Below are 25,513 nucleotides of genomic sequence, written 5' to 3'. Positions count from 1 at the left end.
GTCTTCTCTGGGTTAACATTGAGACCTCTGGGTCTAGTCTAGTCATATGCCATATGCAAGATCCTCTCGGCCCTTCAGGAAAGCTCGTTCGGATCCTTACCCCTTAGAAGTATTATAACATGGTTTGCGTAGCAGACTGGCTCAAATCCCTCCTCAGTCAGCATCTGTAATAGGTAATTTATGGTGGTCACCCATAGGAGTGGCGATAAAATGCCCCCTGTGGCGTGCTTTGTGCCGCTTTCTCCCTTATATTTATGTCATGGGACACACAATTTATTTACCTGTTCCTAAGCATATGGTTTATTCAGTCTTCAAGTACCGGGTTCACTCAGTACTGGGCTAAGGATTGGATCAGTGCGTCGGTCCGCACATTGTTAAAGCCCCCCTCGATTCTTTATTGTAAATTGACCATATAACTTCCTTTGGAGTGGATTCTGTCTGAAAATAGGTTGAGTGTAACAGAGAACTTTTTATAAAACGGGAGACATCCTCACACGATCAAAAACGTATTTAAATGGCTGTAGCTGGATCTCACTCTAGGCTACTCATCTTTTGCCTTGACTTTCCACGTTACTCGACTTGGATTGGACTGCCCGGATTGCATGGCAGAGTCTTCTTATTGGTCTTCAGAACTCCTGGGTGGCTTGGGAAGCAAATGGATATTTGCGGCTTAGTAACGCAATAGGGTCCCCATATAAGATGTGCCCACATCGTAAAGTTATTGACACATTTTATATCTCTTTGAGTTTCACTAAATGATTTGGACAAATAAACTAAGCTAAAATATTGGGTTGCCCAAAAAGTAATTGCGGATTTTTCATATAGTCGGCGTTGACAAATTTTTTCACAGCTTGTGACTCTGTAATTGCATTCTTTCTTCTGTCAGTTATCAGCTGTTAATTTTAGCTTGCTTTAGAAAAAAAGTGTAAAAAAAGTATATTTGATTAAAGTTCATTCTAAGCTTTATTAAAAATGCATTTACTTTCTTTTAAAAGATCCGAAATTACTTTTTGGGCAACCCAATATATTTCAGTATGTTTTACCAAAAGTATTTTCTTTAATTATTTGCACTAAGTTCGTACCATGAAAAGTATTTCATATGCATTTCATATTTCTTAACCGATATATCATACTAAAAATCATGTACATGCTTTAGGTCTTCTTTCTTCGTGCAAACTTTGTTGGCAATGGAGGAACTTTATTGGGTAGTTTTAGGGCTAAGATCGATGTTCGTGATTTGGGCAGTCCATATACAATGTGTGCATATTTAATGACTTTGGCGCGAGGAGCATTCAGTTCTTGAGACAATATGGAGGCATCAGCTTCAAACTTATCATTAATCAAAAAGGCCAAAACAATAAAATGACACAACGCCTTTTCGGTAGAGAAAGCCGTACGGGAGCCACTGAAATAATTTGAAGATTTAAATTGAAAATATCCTCATATTAAAGGCCACATATGCTTACCTAGCACTTGAATTGGGATCGGAAAACCTTTCCCTCACATTGTTTTCCACCTTTTCCGAAATCTGAGAAAGCTCAGCCTTGTTAAGTGATCTAACACGTGATTTGATTAAATTCAGCAAACTATCCATATAGATAATTAACTTTAGCCGCTGTAAGTTTTCCACGCTTGCTGTTGATTGTTGTATAGAAGCTATGGTTTGTTTCAAATACTCCGATGATATGCTAAAAAGAAATATTACGCATTAGGAGCATTTAAGTGGTATTATGTTGTGCCTTTACTCACGGTATTTGGTCCAAGGATGTTTGATATACAGTTTTGGCTTCCTCTTCCATTCGATTCATTAGTTCAGTTGGCACAACATCTGATATTTCATAAATATCCCTTACATGTTCGGCGTCTTTATTACAAGGAGGACGTATGCTATCAAAGTATTTGGTATTATCTACTTGGTCTACTCCATCATCTGCATCCAACATTGATTCGTTAACCGTCTCTGTTAGACTGTCTTGAACAACAGATATATCCATGCGCATTTTTTCCTGATCATTGACAAAGCGCGAAGCCTTTCTACCACCAAATTTCTTCAAAAGTGTCATCTTTGTAACATCGTCGGATAAAGAACTCTTCTTAATTTGATCTAATCCTCCATAGATGGTATTTCTCAAATTAACCTGATCAATGGGGATGATAGTCATCTGAAAAAAGGAGAAATCTTATATATAAAATTCAATTTGTGTTTGTATGTTTGTTTATTTGTCGGTTTGTTTGTTTGTTCCGTATAGACCCAAAAACGGCTGAACCGATTACCTTGAAATCTTCACAGATTGTGTTGGTTGGTCTGGAAGGAAACATAGGCTATATAATTTTTGGATATCGCGAGGGGGGCGGACCCTCCCCCTTACCACAAAAGTACTACCCAAAAATAAAAGTGGACCTATCGGGACAATATCGGATTCAAATGAAAGGTATTCAAGGGTCAAAGTACCTGGGGGTCGCCCCAACCTCAAAACCCCTTAAAAAAGGTTTATTTGGCAATCATTACAATATGGGACTCAAATGAAAGGTATTCGGGAGTAGATTACAAATATGGTCAGGAACTAGGAATAGGCTTTATAATTTGTTGACAACGGAAAGCGGCGGACGCTCCACCGTTACCCTAGAAACACCACCCAAAATCAAAAGTGGACTGATAAGGACAATATGGGTATCAAATGAAAAGTATGCAGGAGTAGATAATGCATCCCCAACCCCACAAAAACGCCCAAAATGGGCACATTAGCCAATCACGCATATATGGGACTCGGTTTATTTGTTCCGTACAGACTGAAAAACGACAGAACCGACATTTTTGCATATTGTGTAGATTGGTCTGGAAGAACACATAGGCTATATAATTTTTCGGTATCGGAAGGGACCCTCTCCCTTATGCCAAAAACACAACCCAACATCAAAAGTCGACCGATCGGGAATATATAGGTATCAAATGAAAGGTATTGGATACCAGAAAACGAATATGTTATTAAGATTTGGGTCCAAGTACCCAGTAGGCACCACTCCAAGTACCCAGCAGGCAACTTCTCTAAACAGATATATTCGAAGTTCATGTCAATATGGGACTCAAATGAAAAGTATTAGGCAGTTGATTACAAATATGGCATAAAACATAAATTGCAAGGAATGGGAGGTCGCCACACCCAAATAGGCATATTAGCCGACCATGGCTATATGGGACTCAAATGAAAGGTATTAAGGAGTAGATTACGAATATGACATTAAAATTTGCTATCAAGTCAAGGTGACGCTTTTCCTCCTAAAGATACCTTAAATGGGTTATTTGACCCATTATGACAATGTGGGATCCTAATAAAAGGTATTTGAGAGTAGAAAACAAATTTGATATCCAATTTCGGAGCCCAGTATTTTGGGGTACGCCCTAAGCACTCCCTTAGCTGAACTTCATTTCCTTTGGAAAAAAGCACGAATTTGATATCTATTTTTAGTGCAAAATTCCGGTGGCCGCCCCAGCCCCAAAACATCCTCTAAACGGCTCATATTTACCGGCCATGGCAATATGGGGGTCAAATTAAAGGAATTTGGAAGTGCACCACGAATTTGATATTCACATTTAAGTCGAAATGTCTGAGGTGCCATCCCTCCCCAAATGAGAACATTACCCTAAGGAAGAACATTACCACCAGAAACCGAGAAGGAGCAAGTTCTCACACATCATTCAGTGCTTTCCGATTCAAGTTTAAACTCAATGATAAGGGACCTTTTTTTATAGCCGAGTCCGCACGGCGTCCCGCAGTGCGGCACTTCTTTGGGGAAATTTTTTTCAATGACCATGCATGGCATTGGATTTCGCAAATGTCGCCAACATTAAGAGGGGATAAACACCGATGTTCTCGCCAGGATTCGAACGCGTTCAGTGCCATAGGCTACAATGGCACGAATTCGATATACGCTTTTAGGGCAAAGTGTCCCCACACTAAAAAGATATTAGAGAGTTAAAGAAGGCGCAGCGGATACAAATTAGGGAATCCAGACAATGTAAGCAAACACACATACATTAGATTACATTGTATACATATACAAGAATTTAAATCCGCAGGCTTGGATGAGCAAATGGCTGGGCCCATAAAGGTTTTGAAGTATGATAGAGAGTTCAGAAGCTATTGAGTTACTAGCTTTGATGCATTCTCCTTGTTGATCAGTAGCCAGGAGGTCGATGTATTCAGATAGTGTACTCCATATGGAGGACAAGGCAGGGGTGTTAATGGGTCTAATAATGCAAACTACTTTGCCACATTTCAGCGGATAAAAAATTAGTTATAAGCTAAGACGGTTAATTGGAATTGGATTATGTTGCCCATAAATATTCCATTAAGTAACTGGGGCAAACTTCTTACAAATCAATGAGTGCTGTCTGATTTACTTTTAGAGGCCACCGTAGCGCAGATGTTAGCAGGTTCGCCTATGATGCTGAACGCCTGGGTTCGAATCCCGGTAGGAAAATCAGAAAATGTCCAGCAGTGGTTATCTCCTCCTAATGCTGGCCACATTTGTGAGTTTCTTTGCGATATAAAAACTCTTCCCCAAACAGATGTCGCTCTGAGGAGGAGGTCCCTTATCTTTGGATTATATGGTTGCATATTTAAATATGGACCGATTTGCTTCAAACGTTGAAGGGTGTCGATGGTTCTATATCAATTCAACTTTCACATGAAATTGACAAAATAATAGTTTGTGCCAAGATTCAACTTGGTAGTTTCATTTGAAATGCTGCAGTAATTTTTAGGAACAACACATATACACGCGGACATAGCTTAGCGGTCGTATTCCCAAAACTTAATGAAGCCTTAAAATAAGTTTATTTGACAGTGCTACAAAGGAAATCTTTCAAATAAACCAATTTTAAATCTACATTAAGTTTTGTGAATAAGGCCGAAGCTGTCTTAGATTTCTACGACGGTCAGAAATATTTGTAGTGTTGTAGATACATATTTCGATATATTGCAAACAAAATGTATATACGCTCGTCCGTCTATGGTGTTGGGTATAAAAGTAATAAGGGATAAGACAACAAATGCTATTAGGAAAAAATCCAACTCACCTTGTTAGTTCGCTTGTTTCTAACACAAATGTAAGTGTCCGTCAGCTCACTCGCTTCGGTATTGTTTATAAGTCCCTGATATAGACTACCGTTAGCCATTAGTAATGCACCAAACTTGTTTGCATCTTCTTTACATTTTAAACGTGTAAATTCAGTATTTTCCTTTGTAAACGCGGCCAATTTTCCATTCTGAAACTTCACTTAAAAAACAAAAAAATATACCAATTTGAAAATTAAAGAATTGGAAAAGGCATAAGATAATGGGGGGAAAAAAGATAACAGGTTAATTAAAATTACTTTAAACCCTTATATTAAACAGGGTTTATTAGGCATGGTTTTCAGCTGGCAAACAATTCTATGGACGAACAAAACCAGCGGGTATACATATGAAAAGCAACATTTTAGCAGCTGAGATGGCAATATGTCCTTGAAATAGTAAATGCAAGTACTTATCATGATGGTTTTATATGCCTTTGTGCTCCACTGAGTTATAATCTATATAAGAGTAAAAATTCTGACTTGTTTTCGACCCTTGCTAAGGAGGAGTTATACTGCTTTCCGTTGTACCCTCCCAGTTATGTGGGCAAATCTAAACTTGAAGAGGTTTAAGGTTTTGCTGTCGCTGGCTAGAGCAGACGTCTAAGTCATTGTGTCCGTAGTGACAGGTGACTGTCTGATTGGAAAACATGCTGACAGATTGAAGGTTGCAAGTAACGACTATTGCAGAAGCTGTGAGAACGTCCAGCAAGAACAGACTATAGGACATCTGCTGTGTGTGTGTCCCGCACTGTTGTTGTTGTTCTAGCAGTGTGTTGTACAACGAGGCGGCAGTCCTTGCCGATGAAAGACTTCAATCCGGACCGTACAACCGGCTGCCTTGTGGTTGCCCCGCAATGGCAGTCAGAAAGAGTTCCACTTTAGGTTCTCATTTCTTTGAGAACTTGTCTGATTTAGCGGATGTGAAAATTCAACGGTAGGAAGTAGAAGGCATCTTCCTTCTGTGGTTTCAAAATGTACGATAACGTCAAACTCAACGAAGATGAAGATATCTGCCACCAAATCTTCAGCCACATTGTTCACTACAAATACGAGTGAGGTGAATAAAGAGCTGAATGTGATGGTCAATGGAGAAATGATTCCGACCATCAAGTGTCCCAAAATACTTGGCGTCACATTTGACAGCTCTTATACATTCTCCTCAAATGCCACAGCAATCTGCAATAAAGACAAAAGTAGAAACAAGGTCCTCAAGTCACTTGCTGGCAGCACTTGGGGTGCAGACAAAGAAACCTTGTTGACCACGTACAAAGCAATTGGCCGGTCTGTGGAAAGTTAGGCAGCGCCAGTGTGGTCTCGTCAACTTTGTGACACGCAGTGGAATAATATTCAGATCTGTCAGAATGCCGCCCTTCGAACTGCGACGGGCTGTCTCCTCAGTTCTCATGTGGACCACCCCATCAGGAGACAAAGATCCTACCAGAGCGAAGACATAACTACATGCTGTCTAAGCAATACCTCTTGGGCTGTTATTACAGAAACCATCCAAATCATCATCTTTTGGATAGATACCCATCGCCCAGAAGCCTCATGCTCTAGATCTACAAGATCTAGAGCATGAGATTCAGCGCTACAAAAAAGAACCTCTAGATTAAGCGGCATATCAAGCTGGTCCAGACAATATTCATACAGAAACGGTTGCAGATGTGGTGAATAGCTACCGGGTAAATGTGGTCCTCGTAGAACGACCGCCTCCCATTGCATCTGAAGAAATTGACCTCCGCCGGTAAACCAGAGTTGTTCTTGTTCAATCACGATCCGGCAGATGAAGCAGCCTCAACTCCTACGGAGCAAGAAATGATGTCAACGCGCTGGATGTGTGTCCCGGTGGTGTACAGCACCATCGGGTCAATAGGGTACGTACAACCGGCTGACGCTTAATATAAATCACATCATAATTTCCGCACAATTGCCTGAAAAATAGATCTCTTAGATAATAGAGCTAAAGCCATTAATCTGCATATCGCTCCGTATGAAAACTATATAGAAAAACTATCCGATTTGGCCCATATTCGGTAAGGTTGGCGATGGCCCAAAACAACCCTTATTCCAAATTTGAAGAAATTCTGAGAGAAAATTAGCATTTTGCGGTCTCGGGAAGTAAAATTGGATGACTGTCTATATCAAAACAAATTTATAAGGTCCATTTTTGGCAGCATCCTATAATAATAATAAAAATATCTGCGCCAAATTTCATCCACCTACGTTAATTCCTTTTATTTTTGGCCAACTTTAAGGAAACAGGTTTAACGCAATTGCTGGAGTCACACATATCTGGGCTAGCTCTCTTTTTGGAGCAAGTTCGTTCTGGTGTGGTTTAACTTGTTGTGCTCCATGCTTCAAAAAGCAATTAATTGTAAAGAGAAATGGACAAAAATTAGTGTAGTCCTAATACATCGGCTTTCTTACTTAATGTCGGAACAACGCCATTTTTTTTACGTGTGTAAACTTTTTCAATCTCCACTTTTTCTTTCATTTTGTTAAGTAGTTTTGGAAATATTAAAATATTAAAAAAAAAAGATAACCACGTGAACTTTCACTATCAACAAAAATAAAAGTCGATTTTCGACTAATCGATAACTCGGCTTTCTGTTTAGAGAAGTCGAAGTCAATTTTTGGTGGATAAAAAAATCGAATACTCTTTTTTATAGCCCGTTGTCATGTACATCCGAAAAAAGGTGTATGCGTCACATGTACACATAACCATCAGTCATCAATCCCATGACAGCCGGTTGTACGCACCGGATTGACCCGATGGAGTTCTTCATCGGCAAGGGCTGTCGTCTCAGTGTTTAACACACTGCTACAACAACAACAACCATCAGTCATGGCTGAAAAATCAAAATCATTCGATTTTTTCGATGAATGGTGTCAAAGATATATGTAATCATAATTGTGCCAAATAGTTACACAATGAGAAGTAAAGTATGAAAAATTAAAAAAAAAAACAAACAAAAGAAAAAATCGATGCACCGTTTTTGGCAAAAGCTGTAATCAACACGTACACACAATTAGTGCGATCATGTTGTACCGTCTTTAGTTCCATCCAGATAAAATTTGAGTGCAAAACTATACTAGACGTTGCTTATTAAATCGCTCGGAAATTGTCTATTAATTAATTGAGAAATTTGCCGTTATCTATTGTAATAGATAGCGTCTATAGACGACATAACAGAAAAAAAAGTCATGCAACAAAAGTTCCACGTGAACAGCTGGCCAGGTTTGAAGATATTAGGATAGGTTAGGTTGAAAAGAGGGTGCGGATGTTGATCCGCCCCATGTCAGATGTAAGACTTTTGTTTGCAATCTTTGTTGTCATCTTCTTTCTCGCATATAAGGGGAAACAGATGATCGAGCCATTAAATACGGATTCGGAGCAGTGTAAACTGGGTTCTAAACTTATCATACGATTGTTGCGAAAAACTTTAAAATATATAATTATTTTTATACCTTTCACCATAGGATATATATGTAGGTATACTAATTTCGTCATTCTGTTTGTAACACCACGAAATATGGGTCTAAGACCCCATAAAGTGCATATATTCTTCATCGTCATGACATTTTAAGTCAAACTACCCATGTCCGTCCGTCTGTCTGTTGAAAGCACTTTTTATTGGTGTAGGTCGGTTGGGATTGTAAATGGGCCAAATCGGTCCATGTTTTGATATAGCTGCCATATAAACCGATCTTGGGTCTTGACTTCTTAAGCCAGTAGAGGGGGCAATTTACTCTTATTTGACTGAAATTTTGCACATAGTGTTTTGGTATCACTTCCAATAACTGTACTAAGTATGGTTCAAATCGGTCCATAACCTGGTATAGCTGCCATATAAACCGATCTTGGGTCTTGATTTCTTGAACCTCTAGAGGGCGCAATTCTTATCCGATTTGAAAGAATTTTTGTACGAAGTATTTTGTTATGATATCCTACAACTGTGCCAAGTATGGCTCAAATCGGTTCATAACCTGATATAGCTGCCTTATAAACCGATCGGGATCTTGACTTCTTGAGCCTCTAGAGGTCGCAATTATTATTTGATTTGCCTGTACGACGGATCCTCTCATGACCATCAACATACGTGTTTATAATGGTCTGAATCGGTCTATAGCCCGATACAGCTCCCATATAAATCGATCTCTCTATTTTACTTCTAGAGCCCCCACAGGGCGCAATTCTTATTCGAATTGGTTGACATTTTACACAGGTCTCCAACATATAATTTAATTGTGGACCAAACCGGACAATATCTTGATATCGCTCTAATAGCAGAGCAAATCTTTTCTTATATTCTTTTTTGCCTAAGAAGAGATGCCGGGAAAAGAACTCGACAAATGCGATCCATGGTGGAGGGTATATAAGATTCGGCCCGGCCGAACTTAGCACGCTTTTACTTGTTACTTGTTTTATTTGAATCTTTTTCCAATCACCTTTTTCACAAACTGTGATTGATATTATCATTTTCATGATTAAAGCAGTTTCAATTAAAACCGATTTATATATGAGAATATATGACGATTAGAGCGCGCTCTATTCTTATTCGGCCTGCATGAGACAAATCTTATGAATACAGGAAGTGACAGCTCATATGACATGTCTAATCGTCTAATGGAAGTTTTATACTCGTATTTAAAAATCAATGTGTGTTCGTTTGTTCCTTGAGGACGAAAAACCGAATGAGAGTCGAAAGTGACAATTTTTTCATTTTATATCCTTATATATCCTTTATTATAAATTTATTTAATATTTCACAGAAACTATATGTTAAATTAAATTAATGCAATATTTTTAGCCAGTTGTAACAGTTTCTGTGCCCATGTCCATAGCAGTATACTGAACGTGTTTATTTTTGATAATGTTGACCACTTGCTGAATTAAAAAAAAACAAAATATATCGTGAGATAAAATAAATGATCAAAATTCGAACTTACTAATACTAATTTTATTAGAAAAACAGCAAAAGTTAGAAAATTGATGCTCATCAAAGCGGCTTCAGGGGGAAAATCTATGTTTGATTCATCTAAAAGGCCTCGTTTACGACGTACCGATCGATATTTATGGTCGTCATCATCATTGTCTGGCCATATGGTAAAGAATTGTTTCTCTAAAAGAAAAAAAAAAAAATAATAAAAAATATGAAACTTTATGGAATCAAAGGCGAATCTTATTTATCTATATAAATAAAAAAGTTGCGTGACTGACTGACTGCGCGAACGGAAAGGGCTAGAATTATGTTCTTGGGTTCAAATTAAAAAATAAGGTTTGGCAAAAAAAATATTTGAAAAATCGTACCTGGAGTGGGGGAAATAGTACGTTTAGTACCGCAATTGGTACTATTTGATACTTCCTTTGTAAATTGAATTAGAGCTCAGAATTTTGGAACTTAGGTTCACTATGGCAACCTTAATTGGATGATTGGGTGAGTTTTTGGAAATTTTTACATTGAGGTATTAAAAAAAGTACCAAAAAGGTACGAAATGGGTGAACTTTGTACATGGCGGATGGATAGAGGTAGAATTTTGAAATTTGACTTAAAAGACATCTTGTGCAAAAGGATGAGGGTGAAAAGAAACAAGTCCAGGCCGAACTTTGGTTACTCGGGTATATATGTAAACCACCTTTCGTCATAATCCGGTGAAATTGCAAAATGTATACCCCCATTGCAGCTATATCAAAATATGGTCGATTTGGACCAAATTGTAGAGTGGTGTAATAAGTACAAGTCATTGTTCAATTTTGTAGAACAAAATGTTTGTCTTTTTGATAGCCATATCCAAATATAGACCGATCTAAAACATATACAACACGGATGTCGAAAAGCCTAACATAAGTCACTGTGACAAATTTCAGCGAAATCGGATTATAAATGTGCCTTTTATGGGGACAAGACTTTAAATCGAGAGATCGGACTATATGGCAGCTATATCCAAATCTGGACCGATTTGGGTCAAGTTGCAGAAAAATGTCGAGGAGCCTAACATATTGGGTTGCCTAAAAAGTAATTGCGGATTTTTCATATAGTCGGCGTTGACAAATTTTTTCACAGCTTGTGACTCTGTAATTGCATTCTTTCTTCTGTCAGTTGTCAGCTGTTACTTTTAGCTTGCTTTAGAAAAAAAGTGTAAAAAAAGTATATTTGATTAAAGTTCATTCTAAGTTTTAATAAAAATGCATTTACTTTCTTTTAAAAAATCCGCAATTACTTTTTGGGCAACCCAATAGCTCATTGTCCCAAATTTCGGCGAAATTGATGCGCCTTTTATGTGCCCATAACCTTTAATCGAGGGAACGGTCTATATGGTAGCTATATTCAAATCTGGGCCGATGTCGGCCAAATTGAAGAAGGATGTCGAAGGGCCTAACACAACTCACGGACCCAAGTTTTGGCAAAATCGGTCAATAAATGCGCCTTTTATGGACCCAATACACTAAATCGGAAGATCGGTCTATAAGGCAGCTATATCCAAATCTGGACCGATCTGAGCCAAATTGCAGAAAGTTGTCGAAAAGCCTAACACAACTCACTGTCCCAAATTTCGGCGAAATCGGACAATAAATGCGCCTTTTATAGGCTCAAGACCTTAAATCGAGAGATCGGTCTATATGGCAGCTATATCGAAATCTGGACCTATCTTGGCCATGTTAAAGAAACATTTTGAGGGGTCTTACTTAACTTATTGTCTCAAATTTCGGCGACATTGGACAATGCGTCTTTTATGGGTCCAAAACCTTAAATAGAGATATCGGTCTATATGGCAGCTATATCCAAATCTGAACCGATCTGGGCCATATTACATAAAGATTTTGAGGTGTCTTATTTAACTCGCTGTCCCAAATTTAAGCGACATCGGACAATAAATGCGTATTTTATGGGTCCAAAACCTTATATAGAGAGATCCGTCTATATGGCAGCTATATTCAAATCTGGACCGATCTGGGCCATATTACATAAAGATTTTGAGGGTCTTACTTAGCTCACTGTCCAAAATTTAGGCGACATCGGAAAATAAATGCGTCTTTTATGGGTCCAAAACCTTAAATAGAGAGATTGGTCTATATGGCAGCTATATCCAAATCTTGACCGACATCGGCTGAATTGAAGAAGGATGTCGACTGGCATAACATAACTCATTGTCCCAAATTTTGGCAAAATCGGACAATAAATGCGCTTTTATTGACTCAAGACCCTAAATCGAAAGATTGGTCTATATGTCAGCTATATCCAAATCTGGACCGATCGGTGCCAAATTGAAGAAGGACATCGAAAGGCCAGACACAATTCACTGTCCCAAATTTCAGCAAGATCGGATAATAAATGTGACTTTTATGGACCTAAGACCCCAAATCGGCGGATCGGTCTACATAGGGGCTATATCAAGATATAGTCAGATATTGCTTATCTTCGAACTTAACATGCTTATGGACAAAAATTAATCTGTGCAAAGTTTCAGCTCAATATCTCTATATTTTAAGACTGTAGCGTGATTTCAACAGAAAGAGGGACGGACTTGGCTAGATCGTCTTAGATTTTTACGCTGATCAAGAATATATATACTTTATAGGGTCGGAAGTGAATATTTGATGTGTTGCAAACGGAGTGACAAAATGAATATACCCCCATCCTTCGGTGGTGGGTATAAAAATGAAAAAATAGTGCTGGTAACGGGATTAAACGTACTTTTAATACCGTAATTTGTACCTTCAGATGGAGCTAAAGGTCTGAAATTTCGCATGTAGGTATAACTAGGAAAAACATGATCGGTGACTAAATGATCTATTCAAAATTCGTACATTTTGGTACCAAAATTGTTACTATTTCGTACTTTCTTTACAGAAAGAGCTAGAGGTCTGAAATTTGGCATGTAGGTACAACTAGGAAAAATTAATCCCATGGCAGCCGGTTGTACGTGCCGGATTGACTCGATGGATTACTTCATCGGCCAGGGCTGCCTCAGCTACAACAACAACAAGGAAAAATAAGATGGGTGACTATGATCTTTTTAAAATTCGTACATTTTGGTACCATTTGGTACTTTCTGCGCAGATGGAGCTAGAGGTCTGCATTTGGCATTTAGGAGAAACTTAGAAATATATGACGGGCGATTAAAAATTTGTTCACAATTCGAACATTTTGGTACCAAAATTGGCACTATTTGGTACATTCTCTACAGATGGAGCTAGCGGTTCGAAATTTGGAATGTAGTTACAATGAATATATAAATGATGTATGACTAAATGATCTTTTCAAAATTCCTAAATTTTGGTACCAAAATTGGTACTATTTTGTACTTTCTGTTCGGATGGAGCTTGTAGGTCTGAAATTTGGCATGTAGGTACAACTAAGAAATATATGATGGGTGACCAGGTTAGGTTAGTTTAGGTTGAAAAGAGAGTACAGATATTAATCCACCCATACCACTATGGACGTACACCTAAGCCAGTAATCGGTTTTTAGTGAGCTCTAAAAACTATAATGTAACCAACAAAACAAAATTTTTAAGTTAGAAATTCCGTGCTACTTACAAAATCCTTAATTGTTTTCAATACCACTCCCCTAAGTTGGTTCATGTCTGGTATTGTGTCTCCACCTAAGCGCCGGTATCTGTCAGACGCGCAAGCCAGGCAATGACAAAGGAAATGCTCCAACGTCTCATCATCTTCCCCGCATGTCCTACACATGCTATCACTTGCCGCACCGATTTTACATAAGTGAGCTTGTAGTCCTATGTGTCCCGTTATGAAACCAATAACTATACTGCCCTCCATCTTACTTCCTTTCAGTAATAGTCTAGTCTTCTCACGATCCGAGAGATTTTTGTAGCGTTTCAAAAAAGTAATCGCGAAAAATATGGGTCCATACATGGGCCCTAGGTGCCGTTAGTTCCCTAATTTGGTTTCTTTAAAATAACTCTCATAAATACTGAGCTAATCATCTGTTAATTTATACAAGTTCAGGCCCGATCGTTGTTTCTACTTACTTACCTATAGTTCTCATCAAAGAGTCCTTGAGATTGTATAGAAATTGTATTTTATCTTCAATGGAAAATAAGGATTTCTTAGCCCATGTATGCCGGAGTGAATTTATGAAGGCTATGAAACCCTGAATTGAGGGATATTTCAACTCATTAGAATCATCAGTTTTCGATTGCTTTTGTTCACTTGCGTCGTCCGTTGCCACTTTCTCTTGTTCATTCATTTGTTGTTCACGGCGTTCACTATTTTTTCTGGAAGTCTGCTTTTTCTTAGGTTGGGTATTTTCATCGCACTCTAAATTATGTGTGGCCGATACTGTTGATGTGACCTTGTTGTATTTGGGATCGTATCTCTCCCTTTGATATTTTATCCATTCTGGGCTAGGTGAGTCATATTCATCTTGATGATTTTCGAATGTTTGCTGCATTAAAGCCACCGGCAAACTTGCAAAGATTGCTAGCAGTATGACTGTGATATGCATTTCGTTTAAATGCTGATGGTAAACTAAATTGCAGCAAAACTTTCATGGTGTTTGCCACTCTTTTTCTTCTAATTGTCGCCGATGAAAAGAGCTGTTATATGTCATGGTTGCATGGTTTGTATAACACTTTGTTTCATATTGGTGTCATTTGGTTAGTAAAGCAGTGCAATTATGTTAAGATTTTATTGCAAGGGATCAAAGACTAGCTGTTTTTATACCCACCACCGAAGGAGGGGGGTATATTAATTTTGTCATTCTGTTTGTAACTACTCGAAATATCCATTTCCGACCCTTTAAAGTATATATTGGGTTGCCCAAAAAGTAATTGCGGATTTTTCATATAGTCGGCGTTGACAAATTTTTTCACAGCTTGTGACTCTGTAATTGCATTCTTTCTTCTGTCAGTTATCAGCTGTTACTTTTAGCTTGCTTTAGAAAAAAAGTGTAAAAAAAGTATATTTGATTAAAGTTTATTCTAAGTTTTATTAAAAATGCATTGACTTTCTTTTAAAAAATCCGCAATTACTTTTTGGGCAACCCAATATATTCTTGATCAGCGTAAAAATCTAAGACGATATAGACATGTCCGTCCGTCTGTCTATTGAAATCACGCTACCGTCTTCAAAAATAGAGATATTGAGCGGAAACTTTGCACAGATTCTTTTTTTTGTCCATAGGCAGGTTAAGTTCGAAGTCAGACTATATCTTGATATAGCCCCCATATAGACCGATCCGCCGATTTAGGGTCTTAGGCCCATAGAAGCCACATTTATTATCCGATTTTGCTGAAATTTAGGACAGTGAGTCGTGTTGGGCCCTTCGACTTCCTTCGTTAATTTGGCCCAGATCGGTCCGATTTGGATATAGCTGCCATATAGACCGATCCTCCGATTTAGGGTCTTAGGCCCACAAAAGCTACGTTTATTATCCTAATTTGGTGAAATTCGGGACAGTGAATTGTGTTAGGCGCATCGACATCCTTATTCAATTTGGCCGATATCGGTCCAGATTTGGATATAGCTGCCATATAGACCGATCATCCGATTTATGGTGTTAGGCCCATAAAAGCCACATTTATTACTCGACTTTACTGAAATTTGGGACAGTGAGTTGTGTTAGGCCCTTCGACATCTTTCTTTAATTTGGCCCCCATCGGTTCCGATTTGGATATAGGTGCCATATATACCGATTTCTTGATTTTAGGTTTTGGACGCATAAAAGCTTATTTATTGTCCGATGTCGCCGAAATTTGGGACAGTGTGTTAAGTTAAGACCCTTGACATACTTCTGCAATATCGCACAGATCGGTCCAGGTTTGGATATAGCTGCCATATAGACCGATATCTAGGTTTAGGTTTTGGGGCCATAAAAGAAGCATTTATTGTCCTATTTCGCCGATATTTAGGACAGTGCTTTGTGTTAGGCTCTTCGATATTTTTATGTAACTTGGCCAAAATCGGTTAAGATTTGGTTATAGCTGCCAAGTAGATCGCTATCTCGATTTAAAGTCTTGGGCCCATAAAAGGCGCATTTATAATCCGATTCCAATGACATTTGGCATAGTGACTTATGTTAGGCTTCGGTTTATTTTTATATATAGCTACTGTACTTATTAGTATTAGGTTCAAATCGGAACATATTTTGATATAACTGATATGGGACATAAGGTATGAAATTTTCACCGAACTTTGAAAGGTGGTTTACATATATACCTGAGGTGATGGGTATCAAAAGTTCGGCCCGGTCGAACTTATCGCCTTTTTACTTGTTTAGCTACAATTTTGCATTATGGCATCTGTTATAATATCCATCCGTAATATGGACAAAATCGATCCATACATACACCTTCCACATACACTGATCGAAATTCTTCAGAACCTGGAGGGTGTAACTTTTATCCGATTAGCTGGATTATTGTTTGCTTCTGTTTAAAAACGGAAAAAAGCCCTAAAAAGTTGGTAAATGCAATCCGTGGTGGAGGATATATAAGATTAGGCCTAGTCGTATCTGGAATATCCGAACTTTCTTCAGAGAAAGTGCACTGGCATATGTATTGGAAAAATTAAATTTGACTTACTTACTCGTCGATTCTGTGGAACCTCGTGGTGGATGAAATCCTGGTGTCTCTCGTTGGGGCTGTTCATAGATTATGTGGACGACGTCTTATTGCTGGTCCAAGGCATCTGTTGACGATTAGCGAGATCATGGAAAGGTCACTGCGGAGATTGTCGCCAAGGGCTACTAAAAATGGGATATGGACCAACACCAAGAAGACAGAGCTGGTGCTCATCACTCGAAGATACACGATACCTAAGTTCATATCACCCAACAGTCGAGGGAAGCGAAGTACCTTGGCATAGTCCTCGTTTCGAAGCTTTCCTGGAAGAGGAATTACCACGTAAGGCACTGTGCATTTTCTACTCCTGCTGGATGATGTGGGGTAGGAAGAGGGTTTAAACCCCAAGGTAATTTATTGGATGTATACGGTCTTTGTAAGACCAGTACTGACCTATGGGCCACTGGTACGGTGGATAAGAGGACTCGTACGAGGGAATTCGAGAAGGTCCAAAGACTGACCTGCATCAGAGTCAGATGTACCGATTGGGGTAAGGACTTTCTGGATTCGTTTTCCCGGGAGGTGTGATTAGAAGGCGAATGCTATGTTTGAGGAAGATGAGACCTCGATCTTCACAGATGGCTCCAAGATGGAGTCAAGGACTGGATTGGGGGTCTACTCCGACGCACTCAATTTCGGTATGTCTATGAGACTGGCGGACGAGTGTACGGTCTTTCAAGCAGAGGTCTGTGCCATTACAGTAGCCGCAAGAGAAATTCTGGTAAAGGATTTACTGGCCTAAAAACTCATGATTTATGTGGACTTAAGACGGGGCTCAAGGCCTTGGGTTCGAGAACGGTGGTTCCGGGAGGGATTCCAGGAAATGAGGGGGCGAACAAATGCTCCAAGAGGGGTTCGTCTGCGACAGGCGAACCAGTAACCAGTCTAGACTACGTGCCATTTGTCGAGCTACTGAACATAGTCATTTAAATGGCCAGAGCGTCGTCGGTGACAAGATGGGACTCGGCGAATGGTTTGCCGCACCGCTAGGGTTTTCAGGCCTGTCATCGACCGGAGGGGGACGAAGGAATTACTGGCGTTCGATAAGAGGTCGCTGAATACCTTAAGTCATAACCGGATACTGTGCCATAGGCCGCATGTCGGCGCTCATGGGAATACCGCGGAATGAGTTCTGCAAGAGTTGTCTTAATGAGGATAAGGATGAGACTATCGAGCACTTGCTCTGTTCATGTCCGGGTCTGCAGGGGCGCAGGCTCTCCTTTCTGAGGAAGCGGTTCCTCAGCGATCTGGGGGATCTTGCTAACGCACCTCTGAAAGATTTCATGAGATTTGTGGACGGGACGGGATGGTCCCGATGGATCTGGCAAAGGTACATACGTGTCTTTCAAGCAGAATTACAGTGACCATTACAGTAGCAGCAAGAGAAATTCTGGTAAGAGATTTACCACCCTCAAAACTCAGGATTTTTGTGGCCTTGGGTTCGAGAATGGTGAATTCAAGGTATGTGGCGTCCACGATGTGACGCTGACATGGATTCTCGGACATAAAGGGATGCCAGGAAATGAGGGGGCGAACGAATGCCCCGAAGGGCTTCGAATGCGCCGGCGAACCAGTCACAGGTCTTGTCTACTTGACATTTGTCGAGCTACTGAACATGGTAGATGAGATAGCCAGAGCGTCGTCGGTTTCAAGATTGGACTCTATGGATGGAGGCCGGACCGCCAGGACGATATGGCCCGTCATCGACCGGAGGAGGGCGAAGGAGTTACTGGGATTCGATAAGAGGTCGCTGAGTACCTTAATAGGGGTCATAACCGGATACTGTGCCATAGGCCACATGGCGGCGCGCATGGTAATACCGCACAATGACTTTAGGAGGAGCATGAGGATGAATTTATAGAGCCCATGCTCTGTTCATGTTTGGGTCTGTACGGATGTAGGCTTTCCTTTCTGGAAAGGCGGTTCTTCGTCGAAATGGTTGATCTTGCGAACTTACCTTTGGAACGAAACGGGATGGTTCCGACGGAGGGTGCCATATAATTCGGGGAAGGTACATACGTGCTTGTGTGTGGCATAGGGGTTTGACACACCGATCTTGTTCTCCAATTCTCCTGTTTCTTTTTTTTGCATAACCTCTTTTTTTTTTGCATAACCTCAGAATAGTTTTGGCCCCATTTGGAAGATGTGGACTTGGAGGACATGTGGTTCCAACAGGGTGGCGTCAGAACCCACACAGGGAATATTACAATCAATTTATTGGAAATCAAGTTTGGAGAACGTGTTATTTCACGAAATGGTCCAGTCGTTTTCTGTGGGGCTTCGTCAAATCTATGGTCTATGCCAACAATCCAGCGACAATTGATGAACTTCGTACGAATATCGAACTCGAAATTGCAGCAGTATTGGCCGATTTATACTGGGAAACCGGCGAGAATTGACGTAGCGTACGGGTACGCAAAAGAAATCGAGTCCCATACTTAATGGCGGACCCTCCCCCTTACCCCAAAAGTACCACTCAAAAATAAAAGTGGAGCAATCGGGACAATATGGGACTCAAATGAAAGTTATTCGGGAGTAGATTACGAATATGGCCAGGAAATAGGAATAGGCTTTATAATTTATTAATAACGGAAGGGGCGGACCCTTCAATGTTTCCCCAACAACACAACCCAAAATCAAAAGTGGACCTATAAGGACAATACGGGTATCAAATGAAAATTATGCGGGAGTAGATAGCGAAACTGGCATACAAATTCATGTCGAAGTATAGAGGGTCACCCCATCCCCACAAAAACGCCCAAAATGGGCACATTAGCCAATCACGGATATATGGGACTTTGTTTGTTCCGCATAGACTGAAAAACGGCAGGACCGATTTTCTCGTTTGTTTGTTCCGCATAGACTGAAAAACGGCAGGACCGATTTTCTCGAAATTTTCGCATATTGTTTAGGTTGGTCTGGAAGGTATTAGGAAAGCATTAGGCAGTAGATAACAAATATGGCATAAAACATAAGGCCCAAGTAATGGGAGGTCGCCCACCCCAAATGGGCATATTAGCCGACCATGTCTATATGGGATTCAAATGAAAGGTAATAGGGAGTAGATAACGAATATGAAATTAAAATTTGCGTTCAAGTCTAGGTGGCGCTTTTCCTCCTAAATATACCTCAAATGGGTAATTTGACCCATTATGACAATATGGGACTCAAATGAAAGGTATTTGAGAGTAGAAAACGAAGTTGATTACCAATTTTGGAGCCAAGTGTTTTGGGGTACGCCCTAAAGCACCCCCTAAACTAAACTTTATTTCTGTTGGGAATAAAGAACGAATTTCATATCTATTTCAGTGCAAAGTGCCGGTGGCCGCCCCAAAACACCCTCCAAATGGCTCATATTTACCGGCCATGGCAATATGAGGCTCAAATTTAAGGGATTTGGAAGTGCAGCAAGAATTTGATAACCATATTTGATTCGAAATGTCTGAGGTGCCATCCCTCTCCTAATGAGAACATTTCCCTAAGGAAGAACATTACCAACGAGAACCGAGAAGGGCCAATTCTTACACATCAATGAGTGCTTTCCGATTCAAGTTTAAACTCAATGATAAGGGACCTTTTTTTATAGCCGAGTCCGAACGGCGACCCGCAGTGCTACACCTCTTTGGGGAAAATTTTTTAAATGACATTAAGAAGGAATAAACACCACTTTGCCCGATGTTCTCGCCAGGATATGAACTCGTTTATTGTCATAGACTACAATGGCACAAATTCGATATCCGCTCTTAGGGCGAAGTGTCCCCACCCTAAAAAGATATTGGAGAGTTAAAGAAGGCGCAGCGGGCCCGGTTCGGCTAGTATCAAATATATTAATAGAGCTTGATAGCTTCTATTATTTTGTAGTTTCATTTTTGGCTCTCTATACTCTTAAGATCATATCGCAGTATTGCTATACAAACCCATAATTTGTATTTTTGTATCATAAGATTCTCTGTGGAATACTCGAAGAAAATTTCTTTGTATTTAAAATGTAAATTAAATTGTGTATCGTCCATTGCTTTTATTTAAGTTATTTTGGCAGAAGCAAGCAGCAGCCATGATCTTAGCCGGTATTATTTAACTTTTGTGTCTTTTCGCACTTGTTCATAATTATATATCATGTATAAATAAACACATTTGTAAGAGTATATGTATATTATTATTAATATCTCAAACGATGATGGTTAACAATCAAGTTTTTTTTCTGATTAAAAAAAAAAACAAACATTTCAATATTGGAAGTTCTGAGAAAATACAAACAATACTCTCGTGTATCTTTCAATATGTCGAATCAGTGCTTGAAAACTCTCAAATAATGCTATCATAGTTGGGATGAATAATCGATCATTTGACCTTGGAGTTGTACTAACATTTTTGGACTTGGGTTTTTTGGCATTTTCTCAGCTATAATTTACGTTCAATAAAATTTGTATTTTGAATATTTATTAATAATAATGCTTATAATAAATTTATTTTAGTAAGTACTAAGACTTATTTAAATGTATATATAGAGTGAAAGTTTTCCCGTTTTCCAGAGAGACTTATCATGCTTTACTTAGATAATTTTTAGTCCATTGTGATAACACAGTTTGCGATGGAATAAAGTCTTTTTATAGAAATTTAGCCCACGACCCCAATACCCGGAAACCATGCACCAAATTTTCATTCAAAATTTCTACCCGTTCTCACACGGCATATTTTTTTTTCGATTCTATCCGACTGTGCAGTGGCTGTCTCCCACTTAATCTATATGTCTATGCCTCGGATATCTAGAATACTCTCCATATTTCCATATACATGGCATTTTATTCAGTTTTTTACTTTACTTTGTTTCATGGCTTTTTTTATTTTACGTGTTATTTTAACTTATTTAATTTAATGTAATTTTTTTTTTATTTTAATTTTTTATATAAATTTTTCTATTTTATTGTATTTTTTTCATATCATATCATATCATATCATATCATATCATATCATATCATATCATATCATATCATATCATATCATATCATATCATATCATATCATATCATATCATATCATATCATATCATATCATATCATATCATATCATATCATATCATATCATATCATATCATATCATATCATATCATATCATATCATATCATATCATATCATATCATATCATATCATATCATATCATATCATATCATATCATATCATATCATATCATATCATATCATATCATATCATATCATATCATATCATATCATATCATATCATATCATATCATATCATATCATATCATATCATATCATATCATATCATATCATATCATATCATATCATATCATATCATATCATATCATATCATATCATATCATATCATATCATATCATATCATATCATATCATATCATATCATATCATATCATATCATATCATATCATATCATATCATATCATATCATATCATATCATATCATATCATATCATATCATATCATATCATATCATATCATATCATATCATATCATATCATATCATATCATATCATATCATATCATATCATATCATATCATATCATATCATATCATATCATATCATATCATATCATATCATATCATATCATATCATATCATATCATATCATATCATATCATATCATATCATATCATATCATATCATATCATATCATATCATATCATATCATATCATATCATATCATATCATATCATATCATATCATATCATATCATATCATATCATATCATATCATATCATATCATATCATATCATATCATATCATATCATATCATATCATATCATATCATATCATATCATATCATATCATATCATATCATATCATATCATATCATATCATATCATATCATATCATATCATATCATATCATATCATATCATATCATATCATATCATATCATATCATATCATATCATATCATATCATATCATATCATATCATATCATATCATATCATATCATATCATATCATATCATATCATATCATATCATATCATATCATATCATATCATATCATATCATATCATATCATATCATATCATATCATATCATATCATATCATATCATATCATATCATATCATATCATATCATATCATATCATATCATATCATATCATATCATATCATATCATATCATATCATATCATATCATATCATATCATATCATATCATATCATATCATATCATATCATATCATATCATATCATATCATATCATATCATATCATATCATATCATATCATATCATATCATATCATATCATATCATATCATATCATATCATATCATATCATATCATATCATATCATATCATATCATATCATATCATATGATATCATATCATATGATATCATATCATATCATATCATATCATATCATATCATATCATATCATATCATATCATGTCATGTCATGTCATATCATATCATATCATATCATATCACCATATGCAACACATCAAAATATCTATTTCCCACCCTACCAAGTATATATATTCTTGATCATCGTAAAATTGCCACCTGTTATGATGATTAAACGATGTCCGTGTGTCTGGCCGTCTGCCAGTTGTAATAACGCTATTGCCTTCAAAATTTTGGATGTTAAGCTAAATTTTTGCACAGATTCGTATTTCGCTTATACGCAGGTTAAGTTTTAGAACGGGTCGAATCCGACTATATTTAGGTATAGCTGTCTTATAGACCGATCTGCCGATTTAGGGTCTTAAGCCCATAAAAGGCGCATTTATTGTCCGCTTTTGCTGAAATTTGGCTCAGTGAGTTGCACTATGGCCGCGGATGCCTGAGCCGAATATGGTTCATATTGGGCTATATTTAGGTATAGCTGCCTTATGGGCCGATCTGCCGATTAAATGTCTTAAGCCATAGTAGGCACATCCGATTTCGCTGAAATTTGGACCAGTGAGTTTCACTAGGCCTCCCGGTATTCCAGCCGATTATGCATAAGATAGATTTTCAGATGTATTAAGATATACCTGCTATATAGACAGATCTGCCGATTTTGGGTCTTAGGCCCATAACAGACACATTTATTGTCGATTTTGTTGAAATTTGGCACAGTGAGTTGCAGTATGTATGTCCAAACTGAATATGGTCTAAATCGGACCATATTTGATATAGTTGTCATATGAGCCGATCAGGATATTAAGGGTCAGGGCAGGTGCGTTTTTCATTCGATTTCACTAACATTTGGAAAAGTGAGTTGCATTAGGCCTCATGGTATCTGAGCTGAGTATGGTCTCTATCAGATATTTTTTAAATAGTGGTGCCATATAGACCGATCTGCCGGCGCATTTTCTGATTTCGACAAAATTTGGCAAAGTGAGTTCAGATAGGATGTCGAACCGAATATGGTCAATCCAGTGAGTTTAATAAGACCCTTCAGCATTCGAACCGCATATGGTCCAGAATGAACCATATTTGGAAATAGTTGACATATAGACCGATCTGGCTATTTATGGTCTTAAGCCCATACTCGATTTCGCTGAAACTCAAACCAGTGAGTTTCATAAGACCCATCAGCATTCGAACCGCATTTGGTCCAGAATGAACCATATTTGGACATAGTTGACATATTGACCGATCTGGCTATTTATGGTCTTAATCTCATAAGAGGCGCATTTATTACTCGATTTCGCTGATCAGTGAGATGCACTAGGCATCTCGTTGTGTGAACCAAATATTGTTAAGATCGGACCATATGTTGATATAGCTGTCACATAGGCCGTTCTACCGAGTTAGGCTATTGTGCCCTTCAAATCATCATTTACAACCTGATTGCGCTGAAATTCAGACAAGCGAATTGGAATGGACATTCCGTTGTCCGAACGGAAGAGATACCGGGAAAAGAACTTGACAAATGCTATCCATGGTGAAGGGTATATAAGATTCGGTGAAGGGTATATAAGATTCGGCCCTGCTGAACTTAGCACGCTTTTACTTGTGTTAGTGTTGGTCAACGTAAAAACAAAAATCATTTAGTGGGTTGAGCGTTTTACTTGTATATTAGAGTTGGGTAGTTCCGGATGGAACTAGTTCATTGGAACTTATACTAGTAAGGAACTGCTGGAACTAGTTCCATAGTTCCTTTTTTTGCATATACAATTTATCTTGCTTCCTTTTGTTAATTTTTAGACCAGCTGATTGACATATCATATTTTTCAAACTAAAAAAAAGCGTCAACTTATTAAATGGATAACAACTGTGTACGTTGTGATTAGGGTGAAAGAAAAATTAATTATTTGTGGCAATCACATTAAATGAATGTGGTGGCACAAATATAGGAACGTGGTGGGATCCAGATATTATTTTTTTTATTGTCAACAAATCTAAGTTGTTTTGATGCACCTCTATTCGTGTTTTTTCAGCATCGGGACTTAATACTTGTTTAAAATAAAGTACAAACAATTAGTTTTAAATTCAGTTACATATATAGTCGGAATGTTTTTATACCCACCACCGAAGGATGGGGGTATATTCATTTTGTCATTTCGTTTGCAACACATCGAAATATCCATTTCCGACCCTATAAAGTATATATATTCTTGATCAGAGTAAAAATCTAAGACGATCTACCCATGTCCGTCCGTCTGTCTGTTGAAATCACACTACAGGCTTCAAAAATAGAGATATTGAGCTGAAATCTTGCACAGATTATTTTTTTTTGTCCATAAGCAGGTTAAGTTCGAAGATGGGCTATATCGGACTATATCTTGATATAGCTCCCATATAGACCGATCCGCCGATTTAGGGTCTAAGGGCTATAAAAGCCACATTTATTAACCGACTTTGCTGAAAT

The 25,513-nt window shown here is 38.0% G+C and overlaps 2 protein-coding genes across 3 annotated transcripts; both read right to left on the bottom strand.

The window, feature by feature from the left end:
- Positions 1-1,035: 1,035 nt before the first annotated feature.
- Positions 1,036-7,687, bottom strand: LOC106084043 (uncharacterized). 2 transcript variants are annotated; one of them, XM_013247467.2, is made up of 5 exons: positions 7,547-7,687; positions 5,081-5,280; positions 1,750-2,162; positions 1,467-1,688; positions 1,036-1,405 (listed from the first exon to the last, which is right to left on the bottom strand). In XM_013247467.2, the coding sequence occupies exons 1-5, from the start codon at positions 7,611-7,613 to the stop codon at positions 1,153-1,155; spliced, it is 1,155 nt and encodes a 384-aa protein (XP_013102921.2). In that variant the 5' UTR covers positions 7,614-7,687; the 3' UTR covers positions 1,036-1,152. The 2 variants fall into 2 exon arrangements, with proteins under 2 accessions (XP_013102921.2, XP_013102922.2); XM_013247468.2 differs by having other exon boundaries at positions 5,081-5,275; positions 7,547-7,635.
- Positions 7,688-9,926: 2,239 nt separating this feature from the next.
- On the bottom strand, positions 9,927-14,592 carry LOC106084035 (uncharacterized). Its single transcript, XM_013247458.2, has 3 exons — positions 14,121-14,592; positions 10,070-10,242; positions 9,927-10,007 (listed from the first exon to the last, which is right to left on the bottom strand). Exons 1-3 carry the CDS (start codon positions 14,590-14,592, stop codon positions 9,927-9,929), a joined length of 726 nt encoding a protein of 241 aa, XP_013102912.2.
- Positions 14,593-25,513: the final 10,921 nt, after the last annotated feature.

This window comes from Stomoxys calcitrans, chromosome 2, assembly GCF_963082655.1.
Source record: "Stomoxys calcitrans chromosome 2, idStoCalc2.1, whole genome shotgun sequence".
NCBI classification, from domain to species: Eukaryota; Metazoa; Arthropoda; class Insecta; order Diptera; family Muscidae; genus Stomoxys; species Stomoxys calcitrans.
The sequence above is the reverse complement of the archived record's forward strand: the minus strand, read 5'-3'. Positions and strand labels throughout refer to the sequence as shown.

Excerpts from the sequence above, each read along its gene's own strand:
- LOC106084035 (XM_013247458.2), bottom strand. The coding sequence starts at position 14,592 with ATGCATATCACAGTCATACTGCTAGCAATCTTTGCAAGTTTGCCGGTG. Across the intron at positions 10,243-14,120 it reads CTCTTTGATGAGAACTATAG|AGAAACAATTCTTTACCATA; the intron begins GTAAGTAAGTAG and ends TTTTTCTTTTAG. Across the intron at positions 10,008-10,069 it reads TTCTAATAAAATTAGTATTA|CAAGTGGTCAACATTATCAA; the intron begins GTAAGTTCGAAT and ends TTTTTAATTCAG.
- LOC106084043 (XM_013247467.2), bottom strand. The coding sequence starts at position 7,613 with ATGAAAGAAAAAGTGGAGATTGAAAAAGTTTACACACGTAAAAAAAAT. Across the intron at positions 2,163-5,080 it reads GAAACAAGCGAACTAACAAG|ATGACTATCATCCCCATTGA; the intron begins GTGAGTTGGATT and ends TCCTTTTTTCAG. Across the intron at positions 1,406-1,466 it reads GATCCCAATTCAAGTGCTAG|TGGCTCCCGTACGGCTTTCT; the intron begins GTAAGCATATGT and ends AAATTATTTCAG.